Raw genomic sequence first — 15948 nt, 5'->3', positions numbered from 1 at the left:
GATGGGCAACGCATAACAGGTTGTGGGATTTATGTGGAGGACGCGCAGGGACGCGCCCTCGAGGAAATCGCATTAAAATTGCCCGGGCACTTAGGCGCGCAGGCAGCAGAGCTTGCGGCCATCGCCTACATTGTAGACCACCCAGATTCCTTCCCCAGCCCAGCAGACATATATTCAGACAGTCTATACGTCTGCAACAGCCTCAACAAATTTCTGCCCCTCTGGGAAACAAGAGGATTTGTTTCCGCGGATGGAAAACCCCTCCCCTCAGCCCCATTACTCCGCCATATCCTAGAAAAAGCTAAGAACAGGACTTTTGGCATTATAAAAGTCCGCAGCCACCATCGTTCTTCCCCCCCATGAAATGTAAAAGCCGACGCGCTGGCTAAGGCAGGATCCAGGCATGGGTACTTTTGGAAGCTCCCCGGGAGCGCCCCAGTGAGTGCGCCAGTGAGTGCAGTTCAGGTCGCGCAGACTAGGATCGAGGATCTAGTAGCGGCCCAGAACAGGATAGCGCTCTCACTGAGATCATGAAAAGGAAGTTTCCAGCCTCATACGAGGGGTTCCGGAATACCATCACCACACATGATGGTGTGGTGCTAAACGACAGCCTTTACGTGGTTCCTGCACAAGATAGGAATCAGATGATCTGTCTATTCCATGATGGTCATGGACACCAGGGAATAGAACCCACCGCAGCCCACCTCAAGCAGCTTTGTTGGTGGCCTAATCTTAAAGAGGATGTATCCCATTACATCGAAAATTGCCTCATCTGCGCGCAAAACAACCCAGACAGGTATGCCAAAAAGGCACATCTCAGCCACACCCGACCCGTTAACGGCCCCTGGACGAACCTCCAGATCGATTCTATAGGTCCATTGCCCCCTTGCAGGAATGGCTATAAATATGTTCTGGTGGTCATTGACACTTTTACAAAGTGGGTGGAAGCATTTCCAGCCCACACCAACACCGCGAAAACCACCGCCAAAATCCTAACCCACCACATCTTTACAAGATGGGGACTCCCCCGCAGCATTGAATCGGACCAAGGTTCTCACTTTAGGGGACGGGTCATGCAGAACGTCCTCACAATATTTGGAATAACCCAAAAATTTCACATTGCGTACCACCCACAGTCGAGTGGTATAGTGGAGCGCTTGAATCGGACCCTAAAAACCACCCTTAGAAAAATGGTCCAGCAAAACAACACCACTTGGGATTCGGTCCTCCCCTTTGCGCTGATGTTTTTGCGTAACACTGTTTCCACCTGCACAGGTTTCACCCCACACACCCTCATGACCGGACGCCCCATGAAAGGGACAGAATACTTGCTAGGTTTAGACCTAACCAGCCCCGAAGTCACAGCCCTCACCCACGAGAAGGCCGTGGAACAATTACTTGCAAATATAAAAACGGCTCAGCTAGCAGCCGCTGTTAAACTGGGCACTAAAAGAAAACAGAGCAAGGCCTGTTTTGCTAAGGCAGTACATGCTACGGAGTACAACATAGGACAGCAAGTAATGTTGTCCGTGTACAACCCCAGCACGTTTCGGTCTCCAAAATACTCGGGTCCCTATTCAATTACGCACAAAATAAGCCCGTCGGTATATAAGATTAAATACCAAAATGGTAAGACTGCATGGTTTCACATAAACCAGCTCAAGGTTTGTGGACCACAGTCAAACCACTCCCACCACGTCATGCTTGACGCAGCCGACCAAACCCCACCCACATCCAACGTGACCACACCCACCCCTTCCATGTCCAGCCCAGACACAGACTCGCCACCGACTCCACCCACGAACTTTACGTTCCACCCCGGACCGCCCACAGACTGCAGCAGCACAGACAGTGACTGTGACTCTGACGACAGCCACAGCACGCCTCCCTACCATCCTGGTCCCACACCCAGCAACTCCGACCTCGACTCCAGTGACCCCTTCCTCATCACCTACTTAAATAAACCCCACCAACGACCACCGAACTACACGGACGACCCCGACTTTGTCCCCACCCAACTCGACACCACTCATTGGCACCGCGACAACTCCTGCAGACTCGTCCGCAACGACGAGGACGATCCCAACTCACACCACGCAGCCCTTTCCGCCCTGATCCACTCCAGAGTTTGGCACCCGGGAGAAGGTGACGACCTAGGGCCTGATTCCGCCAACCCTTTTGCGACCCTGTTCGCAACCGAGAACTGAGGAGTCCACATGATGATTTAAAGGAGACACTTGGTGAAAAGTGTTGTCCTTTCTGATGGAACCTGCAGAATGTTTTACGTTGTCTGTCTGTTTGTTAAGTGTTGTTCGTCCTACAGGAGAATTTTCTCACCGCCCCACACCCATTCACCTGAACCTTTTAGCTCTTTTCCAATTGGACAAGCCAGACGCTTGTTCAGCGGTACCAACTTGTCCACAGATACCTGGTCACCAGACCAGACGCCCATTCAGAGGAAATAGCTTTTCAGCTGATACGTGGTCACCAGAGCAGACGCCCGATCATAGTTACTCTTCTGATTTGATGGTAGAATCAGAACAGTAACCCCACCATGATGACTACATTTTTGTCCGTTCTTTGGTCGCTCAGGCAGTGGGGAAACGGCGTGAGACCCGCCCTGCCTGGGGACCCCCCCGTTGGTCAAAAACGCTCGGGTAGGGAAGATACGGTATTGGTAGCCGTCCTACCCGGGGACTCCACCCAAACCTTACCCGTCGCGGCCCACACGCACCTCATTCAAACTTTTCTTTCAAAAACTGTTTTATTTTATTTAGGCAACCTTTGGGTTGCTGCCACATGCTATTTACATCCTAGAACATTGGGATGATAAACCTAGCACTGGTCCACCATTGGGAAGTGTGCCGCGTCCAAACATTTGTTTTGAAAAAAAAAAAATGGGGGGAGAGTCACATATTGTGACCAATTATAAGGGTTTAATTGGCCCCAAGAAGGACAGACACACTAACACACCAGATATTAAACCGAAGTATTTACACACACTACGCTTGTCTTACAGAACTCCAGAAGCTCCAAGTCCGGAGAAAACCAGCGAACACAGGAAAAGGAAAGAAAGAAGACAGCCATGAGGACTCCTTTCTTCGTGCTCAACATGTTTGTTCTGGACTTTTGGTTGCACGGGAACGCGGACCCCATCACTCCAAACCCCTTTACTGTTAACACTTCACGGCCCAGTAGTACCGAGGGCCCAGTCACCAACCACGCTGCATTACTCTGGTGTGCCAAGCTCATAACTTGGTACTCTCTATCGTACATCATTGAGGCACTGTTAGCATTGGCTATACTCAGTTGTGCAGTACAGACCATGCGCCTCTACAAGTGGAAAAGGAGAGCATACCGTGCTCGAACCCCGGTCTATCGGATCCAATCCCCGATATTCGGCTATGACCAGACCCCAGGCCCCGCGACATATGAATGACAAAACATGCACTGGCGGTTTTTCCTGTAAATAAAAAGAAAATGTATGGAAATGTATGATCCTGAGCTTGACTGCCAAGCCAGGAAAGAATATATTAAAGGTTGTGAGTGTTATGTATGTTTAGAGAGATAAGATTATATAATGCTTGAAGAATTGTTTAGGTAAAGTTAGAGGTTCCCAGTTCCCTGCCTGACATAGCGCCCTCAAGAATTGTTTAGGTAAATTTTTGTGCATAGCTAGGGTCAGAGTAGTGGCCATGTAGGAGGTGCCCCCCCCCCCCCCCCGCCCCCCGGTCAGGGAACGAAGAGGATAAAATTTCTGTGATCCTTTACGCTTCGCGTTAGAATCACAAGGCGGGAATGTAGCCATATAAAATGGCTGCGTTCCGATTAATCTGGCCAAAACCCAGTTTGAAATGGCTAACCCGAAAGACTGCTGGGAAAAGCAGCTAACAAGACACAAGCAGGCAGCTGCAGACGGTATTGCATATTCGGCTCTGGGGAAGTTGGCCCAGATCGATACTCAGGGCTATCAACAGCCCATCAACCCAGATATTTGCAGTTACATTCAGGACTGTTTGCAGCCCATCTATCCAGACATCTGCAGTTAAATCGGCTATCCCCGGGAACAATTGCAACATATTAGCAATTGAATACCGGGCCAGACCTGTCGCCGCCTGCAGTGGCCGAAACAAAGACAGGTGAACGACCACCCCCCGATCGAGGAATCGCCTCACCATTGGACACATCGACCCCAGGGATTGGGGACAAATCCAATCACTTGGGACTCAGGGTCAAGGGCCGCCCCGGGAGGCGGGAAGCCCCTGGGCCCTATAAAAGTGAGGGGCCAAGTTCAGATCGCTCTCTCTCTCCTCTTCGCCTGCTCGAGACCTTCGCAAGACCAGCAACCGGCAACAGTAAGTGTGAATCCAGCGATCGCTATCCGGTAGAGACACCTAGCCACCGACCTGTAGCAGCCTTTTGAATCCCGCGGGCCAGATCTGATTGGACAAGCCATTCGTTTCCCTGACCTGGTGGGCTCTTCCTAAGTTAAGTATTGGCCCGTAGTGATAGGTTTATTATATAGATAGTAGTATTAGGGTATTAATATTGCTTGTTGTATATAATAAATGACCGTTGTTTTAGTCCTTACTAAGCGGTGTGCTGTATTATTAATCATAACCTGAACTTGAACCACGTGGCGGTATCATAAAGATACCTGGCGACTCGTGAGCAAAGGTGACGTAATCAGAGCAAATAGACTAAGGCTAAAAAGAGCAACATTTCCTAATAACACTGTGTATGTACCTACTGCTGATGAAGTCAGCTCACCACCACCTTCTCTTAAAAACTGTATCTGGGTCTGAATGGTATCATTGGACCCCAAAATGCAAATATAAATGAGGCACCTGCCTCCCTAGGCGAGCACTATCCCTGTGAATAAAAAACAGAGATTAAAATGACGGAGGCTCAAATGTGTTTTAAATTTGGGGAAATGCGGAGTTGCCCGTACCATTCCATTCCTGCTGGGTGACTCGGGTTATGATTGGGTCTTATTTTTAATTCCAAGGTTTGCAAACAAACTAATGACCTTAGTACGGTGTTTTATATCGCAATCTAAGCCACCTCCAATGGAAAAGGGCAAGGTTTTAAAAAAAAAAATGGAATGTTGAGCAAACAAGTGATTAAAAAGGGTTTTAATCCCGTTCTCTGGAAATTGCCTCTGGGGGTATTTCCGACAATTGCCTGCACGCCAAGTTAAGATCATTTAAACTCTTAGCAAATCTGACAGAACAGGCTTCCTATTATTTAAATTGCTGATGCAAAGTGAGTCTAAGTGAATGAAACAACTGCAAACAAATGGGAATAGAGACGTGCCAGGTCCTACAAAAGAAAAGACCAAAGATAATCACATTTCATTGTGGATTATTCATCAAAGACAATTAACTGGATAAAAGTATATGTGACTCACATCAGAATTATTTGGAATTACGCAATGAGTTACGCAGATAGATATAAGCAATGGTTTCTAAAGGTCAGTTACATAAAAATAAATATATACATATGATTACCTCAAATTTCCCAAAGCAATTGAATGCCTGTGTTGAAACTTGCATACAGCTAAGTTATATTTCATGAAACACAAGTTGCAGATTCCTGCTTTCAGGTACAGTAGGTGCCAGCATATGTTTCGCACACAGATTAACATTTCACCATCTTCACAACACCCTCCACTTCAGGCGAATATGTAGAAGCAAATCCTTACCCTGGACTGGGAGTAGATGGTAGAAAATGGGATCTGTACAGCCCCCAGCCAGTGCCGCTCGATACGGGTATGAACACCACTTCCTCTTTCTCTATCATCCTGAAAACACAGAATTATTTTTCAAAGTGTTCGCACACATATGTATTTGCGTGACTGGGTTGACTTTGTGACATAAAAACAATCTTTAAGGTTACCTCTAGAACATCATAAATCACTTCGTCGAAGACATTGATGAACACCTCATCCGTAACAGACTGCAGATTCGCTGTGCTGTAATTGCCATTTGGTGCTCTGAAGTCACAAATCAAATTACTCTGCAATTAATACTATTTAATGGTATATACAGAAGCTGCAAATATATTCCACTGTGGAGTGCTTTAAATCATAAAATAACAATTATACAGCATAAAAGGAGGCCATTCTGCCCTTTGTGTTTGTGTAGATTTTGAAAGGACACTCCAATTAGTCCCACTCACTGCCCCGCTCTTTCACTACAACACTGCAAATCTTGCCTTTTGAAGCATATGTTCACTGAATCACAAACACACTCCTGAAGAAAGTCCATCACCGAAGGTTAATCTGCTTCATATGGTAGACTGGAAAAATAACTATGACAGTGAAGTAAGTTAAAACATATCTAACAGAAATATGGGCCAGAATTTTACATCCCCCCCCCCCCCCCCCCCGCTCCCCCTCCACTCCTGCCGGGACACAGAGTCGAAATACGAATGAAATGTTATTTGCAAACAATGGACACGATCTACAGGTCTCGTTCCGCCCAAACGGGGCGCGACGTGGCTGGTAGATGCCGGGTGAGGCCTCCCCTGGGCTTCCCGACAGCTGTTACACCTCACAAGATCTAACTGGTTCTAATCCTACAAAGGGTCGGATCCAGTCTTGCAGAGTGAATTCAGTTTGGAAGCATTACCCTTGCTTTCGCTGGATCAAATGGCCACCCGACATCTACCGGCCTCACCGAGGAGACCCCAGCCAGGCGTTGTTCAATACAGGAGCCCACAAATGGGGACTAGGCGTAACTGTACCGGGAGGGGGTGGGGGGGTGGGGGGAAGAGAGCGATCGGAGGATCTTCTCAGTGCAGAAAATGCGGCTAAGTACAGCCTTGGCAGGGCGTTCCCCACCGGGGCACGATAATAAGACAAACTACATCGTAGGTCCCGTGCAGGATATTACAGGGCATTACATTGCATGGATGGGTTTCCTTCCGGCTTCCTGCCTGCTCTGGCACTGGCGCAATTTCACGGTCGAGCGAGCAAGGCCTCGGGCAGGAAACCCGCTCTTCCCCTTATTAAGGACCTTAAGTATCCACCTTCAGATTTGGGCCCTCCCCTCTGGGACCTGGAAGCTCCGGCTCTCCCTCCTAACCTCCAGGCCTAGCCCCAATGCTGAGATTGCTGCACCCCCCCCCCTCCCGCCCGGGTATCCCCTTATCTCTCGCCCAAGGACCTACCTCAAGTGTGTTCCCGGAACCTAGGCTGAGGCAAAGCACTGCAGTACCTATTTTGTCCACATCAGCACTATGCCTGGACTGGGTGGAGAGATGACAGACAATCAGATTGGCCGACAGCTCTTCAAGGTGGGACTTCCTTCCAAGGGTGGATGGAGCCCTGACAATCAATACTCATTAAGTGTGAAATGGCAGTGGACTTGTCAATTGGTGGGGATGGGTTACGCGCCGACTCTCAGGATGGCGAGCATTGAAAATTCAGGCCATGGTAATCATCTGATGACTAACTTTGCCTGACATTTTGTTCACAGGTTCTGAAGTGGAAAAACAGACACTCCTGTCATAAACGCTCATTTTACAGAAACAAATGGTATGATGTGTTGTCACACATTTTTCATTCTTGTGACTGTTTTTTTTGTAGGATAAAGATTGTCAGAGCAGAAAAACATAAAATTAAATTGAAAAATGTTTAAACCGAAGAGGTGGAATCACATTAATTTTTGGACTTTCCATCAAAGACAACTGACTGGATAAAACTACTTGACTTACCTCAGGATTACTGGGACTTATAATAATTTGCACAGGTGCATGCAATCATTTCTAAAGGTCACAAGTCACAAAGCTATTAGTTGCATACAAATAAAAGTAAACATATAATCACCTCATGTTTCCCAAAGCAACTAATGTGTTGAAACTTGCAGACAACAAAGTTAAATTTCATGAAATTCAATTTGCAGAGGCTAGCTTTCAGTAGGTAACAACACATATTTCTCTTGCAAAATAAAATGTTACCATCCACTATAGGAAAATACGTAATGGATAAAAATCTAAAAGGAGAAATTGTAGTGTTCAACTGTGGACTGAACTAATCTCTCGACGCATCTTCTTTACTGTTGTTGCACTACACTCCGTATGCTTCACCCGATGTCTATATCTATGTATTCACATTGTGTATTTATTGCATGTACTATGTTTTTCATGTGTGGAGTGATCTGCTTGGACTTTACGCAGAACAATACTTTTCACTGTATCTCAGTACACGTGACAATAAATCCAAATCCAAACCCTTTAAGTTTCAGATAAAATTGTGTTTATTTAGTATGTCCTGAAATATAGGGTCCATGCTATATTGACTCTTGGGGCGAAATTCTCCGGAAACGGCGCGATATCTGCCGACCAAAACGGCGCCAATCCGATGGGCATCGCGCCGCCCCAAAGGTGCGGAATGCTCCGCATCTTTGGGGGCTGAGCCCCAACATTGAGGGGCTAGGCCGGCACCAGAGGAATTTCCGCCACACCAGCTGGCGGAAATGGCCTTTGTTGCCCCGCCAGCTGGCGCGGAAATGACATGTCGGGGCGGCGCATGCGCGGGAGCATCAGCGGCCGCTGACAGTTTCCCACGCATGTGCAGTGGAGGGAGTCTCTTCCGCCTCCGCCATGGTGGAGACCGTAGCGGAGCCGGAAGGGAAAGAGTGCCCCCACGGCACAGGCCCGCCAGCGGATCGGTGGGCCCCGATCGCGGGCCAGGCCACCGTGGGGGCACCCCCCGGGGCCAGATCGCCCCGCGCCCCCCCCAGGACCCCGGAGCCCGCCCACGCCGCCTTGTCCCGCCGGTAAGAAAGGTACTTTAATTTACGCCGGCGGGACAGGCAATTTATCGGCGGGACTTCGGCCCATTCGGGCCGGAGAATCGAGCAGGGGGCCCCGCCAACCGGCGCGGCACGATTCCCGCCCCCGCCGAATCTCCGGTGCTGGAGACTCCGGCGGGGGCGGGATTTACGCCAGTCCCCAGCGATTCTCCGACCCGGCGGGGGGTTGGAGAATGACGCCCCAGATGTTTGAGCAACTTTGAAAAATATCTCATTTTATATTCAGTATTGCCTTGCATGAGTCAAAAATAAGTAAACAATCTGAGGCAGTTGGGCAAAATCTTTGATCCCAGGCCAGTACAAAAGCAAAATACTGCAGGTGCTGGAAATCATAAGTAAAAACATCAAATGTTGGCAATACTTGGCATGTCTGGCAGCATCAGTGGAATGGGAAATAGAGCTAATGTTTCAGATCGACAACTCTTCAGATCCTGATTGAGCCATCGAGAACCAATAAGTGCTGATGGTGGAGCCCAGAGGAAGATTTTGGAGAACTGGGGGCCCTGTGTAATTCAGAATGGCTGATATGCTCCCAAATTGGAAGTTCAATAAGTGGTTGACTAGCACTGGAAAATAGTATCCATCCGAAGCCCCACCATCAGTGGCTGCCAATGTAGAGCAACATTTCCAATACTCATAAATAAAAAATGGCCACAGCTGCCAGACCATCATTGTGGAGGGAAAGTCCCTTAACTGGATGTCTTGAGGCTGCACCTTTGGCCCTCCCGTCAGTTGTGGCCTCTGGGAGGTCGCGGGGTGGGTAGTTATGTAAAATGAAGCATGAGAGGCCACTGCTGTTCATCGACTGCAGCTTTGATCTCAGCAGGGAACCTGCATGTCATCTGCAAAATTCCAGACACGTTTTGGTCATTGAACAAAGAACAAAGAAAAGTACAGCACAGGAACAGGCCCTTCGGCCCTCCAAGCCCGTGCCGACCATGCTGCCCGACTAAACTACAATCTTCTACACTTCCTGGGTCCGTATCCCTCTATTCCCATCCTATTCATGTATTTGTCAAGATGCCCCTTAAATTGCCCTCAATGAGCAATTTAATTGGTTTAATTGGCTATCCCTTGTTGGCATTACCCACCCTCCTCCCATTTCATCCTCCCCAAAATAGCCCAGAGGCAAGAAAGGCCATTGTAACAGATGAACAGTCCAGTTGGTACTGATTTTCGGCTCCAGATCGCCACAAAAAGTCAGTCCAGGGAATGAAGAATTTCCTTGGACCTATTGGCAGGCCAAAATTTAAACCACAGAATTATGTACAGAACTAAAGACAATCTTACAAAAAAAAAAGTATTTAGCCTGAATCTTACCAACATTGAAAATATTGAGAAGGTGGGGCAGATGAGATTTAATCCTGAAAAGTGTGAGGCGATACACTTTGGAAGGAGAAATTTGACAAGGAAGTATTCAATGAATGGCACGACACTGGGATGTTCTGCGGAACAAATGGTCCTTGGCGTGTTTGTCCATACATCTCTGAAGGTGAGAGAGCAGATTAATAGGGTGGTGGCAAAGGCATATGGGACACTTGCTTTTATCCATCGAGGCATAGATTACAGAAGCAGGAAGGTCATGTTGGAGTTGTATATGACTTTGGTGAGGTCACAGCTGGCGTACTGTATGCAATTCAGATCACCACATTATAGGACTGATGTGGTTACATTGGAGGGGCTGCAGAGGAGATTCGACAGATGTTGCCTGGCATGGAACATTTAAGTTATGAAGAGAGGTTGGATAGGCTTGGGTTGTTTTCTCTGAAGCAGAGTGCGATCTGAACGAGGTGTACAAGATTATGAGGGCATGGACAGTGTGGATAGGGGAGCAGCTGTTCCCCTTAGTTGAAGAGTGCAGTCACTAAGGGGTACAAGTTCAAGGTGAGGGACAGGGGGTTAAAGGGGGATGTAAGGAAAAGCTTTTTTACCCAGAGGGTAGTGATGGTTTGAAATGCACTGCCCGGAAGGGTGGTAGAGAAGGGTCGTCTTACTTCCTTTAAAAAGTACTTGGATGAGCACTTGGCATGTCATAACATTCAAGGCCATGGGCCAAGTGCTGGAAAAATGGGATTAGGTAGACAGGTCAGGGATTTTCACAGTAACTTCACTGCAGTGTTAATGTGAGCCTACTTGTGACTTTATTAAAGATTATTAGGTGTTTTTCATATTAGGTGTTTTTCATGTATCGGTGCAGACTCGATGGGCTGAAGTCCTCTTCTGCCCTGTGTGATTTTGTGACCCTGGTCATATCAGCAGTGTACCTTCAGGCAAAGTAGTATGGGAGATAGTTAGAATTCCTCTGCATTTATGGCCCAATTAGGGACAGAAGGCAGTTTCCAGAGGAGAGGATTTGACACAGTGTGGTCCATTGCTAGGGTGGCCAGCAGCCGTCACTGTCTCACCAATGAAAACGTTGCTGAGGCCCAGGCAGCAGGGGCTGCAGGAACTCAATGTAATTTCCGTCTTTTTAAATAACTTTATTTTCTCCCAATTCAGGAGCAATTTAGCGTGGCCAATCCACCAACCCTGCATATCTTTGGGTTGTTGGGTGCGACACACATAGACACGGGCAAGACTGTGCAAACTCCACATGGACAGTGATCTAGGGCTGGGATCGAATCCGAGTCCTTGGCGATGTGAGGCAGCAGTGCTAACCACTGCGCAAGCTTGCTGCCCGTGTAATTTCCATCTTTAACAGGTGGGTGAATGGAACTGCACCTGTCCCAGCTCTCCGTGACCGCAGTTTCCAGGAGATCTCAGTAAGTATCTGTCCAGGGAACAGATCAGCCTTTCCTTTCTTTACAGGTCCACAGTCAAAATTCTTCAAATCATTTGCAGCTCCAACTTTCCGCATTGTAGCTGCTTCTTTCAGGTTGCTGGGGTGCAGACAGAGCTGGAGCCTGAGCGACACTAGAACAATCATCGTATGTTGTAAATATGCCTCTCAATTAACCCCTTTTGTCTTCCTTCCGTTGAGAAATGGGTATGTGGACATCATACCCAGCCTATACTCTGGAAAAAATGTGTGGTGGCAGCAACATGTGGAGTGTCGGCATGATGCCTTTTTTTTTCAAAATGATAAGCACATCCCCCTCCACACTGCCTTTGGTCTGAACGTTCCTGGTCGGAGGTTCCATACCGCATTGTTAGGGTTGCAGGCAGGTATGGCCACAAGACCAGCCCAAACCATTCCTCCTGAGAGGCTCCCCTCCTATCTGAGGAGCAAAACAGCCTCTCCCTTCATAACTTTTTATTTGGATCCATGTTTCGAAAATCTTCCCTAGGAGTCCTCTCAATCCCCACCTGGTCTGAGGAGTGTCCACCTCCCCTGGTGTGGCTGCAAAGAGTTGAGAACCATCTGATTGAGCCAGCAGCATTAGGAGCCCACCTGAAATTCTGAATAGGATGGTGAAGGCAGGACCTGCCATTTACGGAGTTATCTCCCAGTGACTGTGGCAGGTGCGGGCATAGGACAACTGATTTGGTCCTGATGTCAGGATTCTGAAGCCTGGGGAAAATACATCCCGAAAAGTTGCAAATATTGATAGTCAGCAAGGTGAAATCAAAGGGCCTCCTTCACCCAATCAATCTTTTTTGTGTTAAATTACCTGAATGGGAGTTCCAGTTCTTCATTCCAGTTAGGGTTTGGACCTTCTGCAGTAGCGGTTTGACGGATTGTACGTTGGAATGAAACCTCCACAAAAGGACGCACTGAGGTCTTTGATGACAAACAAATTTCCCATTGTTAGATTGCTAACCCTTGACATGATCTTTCTCAGTTTTTTGCACATAGCTCATTTTTCATACAAATGAAAAACTACGATTCCAAACAGGGGAAACAGAAGATAGTGTCACTTTAAGATATTTCAACTTATCATTAACTAATGGAGTTAAATGATGGATTCCTGGGATGGCGGGATTGATGTAAGAGGAGAGATTGGATCGGTTAGGATTGTATTCACTGGAGTTCAGAAGAATGAAGGGGGATCTCAGAAACCTACAAAATTGTAACAGGACTAGACAGGGTAGGTGCAGGAAGGATGTTTCTCATGGTGGGTGTGTCCAGAACCAAGGGTCACAGTCTGAAGCTATGGGATGAACATTTAGGACAGAGATGAGGAGATATTACTTCGCCCAGAGTGGTGAGCCTGTGGAATTCGTTACTACAGGGAGTATTGAGGCCAAAACACTGTTTTCAAAAAGCATATGAAGGGGATCAAAGTATGTGGACGGAAAGTGGTATTAGGCTATTGAGTTGGATAATCAGCTATGATCATAATGAATGGTGGAGTAGGCTTGAAGGGCCAAATGGTCTCCTCCTGCTTCTATTTTCTATGTTTCTATGTCTATTTTTCTATGACATCAGCCAGGTTACAAAACATCAGTGTTTATGTGACACAGCTCGTTGAATACAAGTAGCAGCAGAAACCAAATTAATCTGGCATGTCAAGCAGACGCTTTCAATCATAGATAACAAATTGCATTTATAGAGTGCATTTAATGTTCCAAAACAAATACCAAACCACTTCATTGGAGCACTATTAAACAAAACCGGCACTGAGCTTTTTAAAAATGTATTGTTTTGTGACATGTGGGCATCGCTGGTTAGCTCAGCATTTATTGCCTCCCCCAAATGCCCTTGAGAAGGTGGTAATGAGCCACCTTCTTCAACTACTGTTGCTGTAGGTACACCTACAATACTGTTAGGGAGGGAGATATTAGGAGTGATGACCAAAAACTTGGCCAAAGAGGCAGGTTTCAAGGAAGGCGACTTCCAGATCGCATCGGGCGGAGCAAGTCGGGTGACTTGCGATTGCCCCAGCACCCGGCGCGGAGCCCAATTTTGGGCTCTCCTGGGATTCATAAGGCCTGCCCGGATCCGCGCTGAGTGCAATGCGCTCGTTGAATTGCGCCCAGAGTTAGAGAGGCTTAGGGAGGGAATTCGAGAGGTGAGGGTCTTAGCAGTTGAACACATGACCAACAATACTGGAGCAGCTAATATTTGAACTAAAAGGCTAGCATTGGAGGGTGAAAGATATTTCAGAGGTTTGTTGGTCTGGAGAAGGGTAGAGAGATAGGGAGAAATTTGAAAACATGTTTGTAAATTTTATAACTGTGGTTCCAAAAACATTCCAGGTGGCTCAGGTTAGAAACAGAAAACAGAGAAGGGAAGGGATTATAGTCTAACTCTTGGAAGAGATTATAGCAAAACTTGATAAGGGCCCAAAGCAGCTCTGAGGCTGTTTTGATGTTGAGGACCTTGCTGTTTCACTGGAGTGGCTTCAGCATACCAGCATGCTTCCTTTTGGCGCTTGTTTTGTTAACAGCAAGCTAGCAATGCGGGAGGTCTGATTTGAGTATAATCATGACAATTAAAAAGATTGGTAGTTGTACCAACGTATGTGTCAAAGGCAATGCTGAATCTATTATTTTACCTCAAAATCTAGCAAATTGCTAACAAAAAACTCCCGTAAACATCTCCCTTAAATCAAAGTCTTCAAACGTTACCAGCTGTGGCTGTACATAGACACCTGCTCTCAAAGTGGGAAAACTCACAGGGCCACATGTTTTGCCTGCAGTTATTAGCAGGGCTTAACACGGTGGAATTGTCTTCTGACATTATGGCAGAGGGATGCCAAGGATATAGCAGCTAAGGATAAGTTAACCTGATGATGTTCTCTTTAGAAACCCTTGCAGAAATGCCCTGAAGCTTTGATGAATCGCCCCAGCAATCACAACTACCCGTTTATGCATCAGGCAAGCTGTTAGCCACTGTAGAATCTGGAGCACGATTCTCCGCCGGCGGGATTCTCCGTTTTGGCAGCGCCCGGGGATTTCCCGACTGCGTGGGGCTGCCCCACAATGGGAAACCCCATTGACCGGCCGGTGTAACGGAGAATCCAGCCGGCGGGTCAGGGCAGAAATGTGGCGTGGCGGGGTGGAGAATCCAGCCCTTGGTCTTTGTCCGTTAACTCAGTTTTGGTACAGCTCCTTGAAGACATGCTTAATTGAATGCTACTTTTATTTTGAGCGCAGGTACCCACCCTATTCTTTGGCATTCAGTTCTTGCATCCATCCCGAATTACAGAGGTTTGGAGCAGAATGTCTCTTTTTTTCATTCATTCATAGGATGTGGGCACGCTGGCTATGCCAGCATTTATTGCATCCCTAATTTCCAGATTTTGACCCAGTGACAGTGAAGGAGTAGCAATATATTTCCAACTCAGGATGTTGTGCAGCTTTAAGGGGAACTTGCAGGGGGTGGTGTTCCCATGCATTTGCTGCCTTGTCTTCCGAGGTATCAGAGTTCGGTGGTTTGGGAGGTGCTGCCAAACAAGTCATAGAACATAGAACATACAGTGCAGAAGGAGGCCATTCGGCCCATCGATTCTGCACCGACCCACTTAAGCCCTCACTTCCACCTTATCCCCGTAACCCAATAACCCCTCCTAACCTTTTTTGGTCACTAAGGGCAATTTATCATGGCCAATCTACCTAACCAGCACGTCTTTGGACTGTGGGAGGAAACCGGAGCACCCGGAGGAAACCCACGCAGACACGGGGAGAACGTGCAGACTCCGCACAGACAGTGACCCAGCGGGGAATGAACCTGGGACCCTGGCGCTGTGAAGCCACAGTGCTATCCACTTTGCTACCTTGCTGCCCAAAGTCTTGGTGATTTCCTGCAGTGCATCTTGTAGGTGGTACACATGGCTGCCATTGTGCATCTGTGATGAAGGGAGTGAATGTTTACGATGGTGGATGGGGTGGCAATCAAGTGGGCTACTTTGTTCTGGACAGTGTTAAGCTTCTTGAGTGTTGTTGGAGGTGCACTCATTCAGGCAAATGGACATTATTCCATCCCACCCCTGACTTGTGCCTTGCGGATAGGGTACAGGCTTTGGAGAGTCAGGAAATTAGTTACTTGCAGCAAATTCTCAGCCTCTGATCTGCTCTTGTAGCAACAGTATTTATATGGCTAATCCAGTTCAGTTTCTGGTCAATGGTTACCCCTAGGATGACTCAGAAAGTTTACACTTTACTGATGGTTCGGAGGAGGCTGATGGGGAAGGTTATTTGCCTGATTAGATTTATCCTTCTTTTTCATGGATTGGGTATATCTGCA

At 47.5% G+C, this 15948-nt stretch overlaps 1 protein-coding gene across 3 annotated transcripts in view; it reads right to left on the bottom strand.

The window, feature by feature from the left end:
- The window catches only part of cc2d2a (coiled-coil and C2 domain containing 2A), a 294925-nt gene that overhangs the window by 98300 nt on the left and 180677 nt on the right, over positions 1-15948 (bottom strand). For all 3 annotated transcript variants that reach the window (XM_072496407.1, XM_072496404.1, XM_072496406.1), the window contains exons 28-30: positions 12431-12540; positions 5899-5995; positions 5705-5803 (exon numbers count right to left, since the gene is read on the bottom strand). In XM_072496407.1, the coding sequence (XP_072352508.1) occupies positions 5705-5803; positions 5899-5995; positions 12431-12540 (306 nt within the window). The remainder of the gene's footprint in view (positions 1-5704; positions 5804-5898; positions 5996-12430; positions 12541-15948) is intronic.

Source organism: Scyliorhinus torazame, chromosome 3 (genome assembly GCF_047496885.1).
Source record: "Scyliorhinus torazame isolate Kashiwa2021f chromosome 3, sScyTor2.1, whole genome shotgun sequence".
NCBI lineage: Eukaryota > Metazoa > Chordata > Chondrichthyes > Carcharhiniformes > Scyliorhinidae > Scyliorhinus > Scyliorhinus torazame.
The sequence above is the reverse complement of the archived record's forward strand: the minus strand, read 5'-3'. Positions and strand labels throughout refer to the sequence as shown.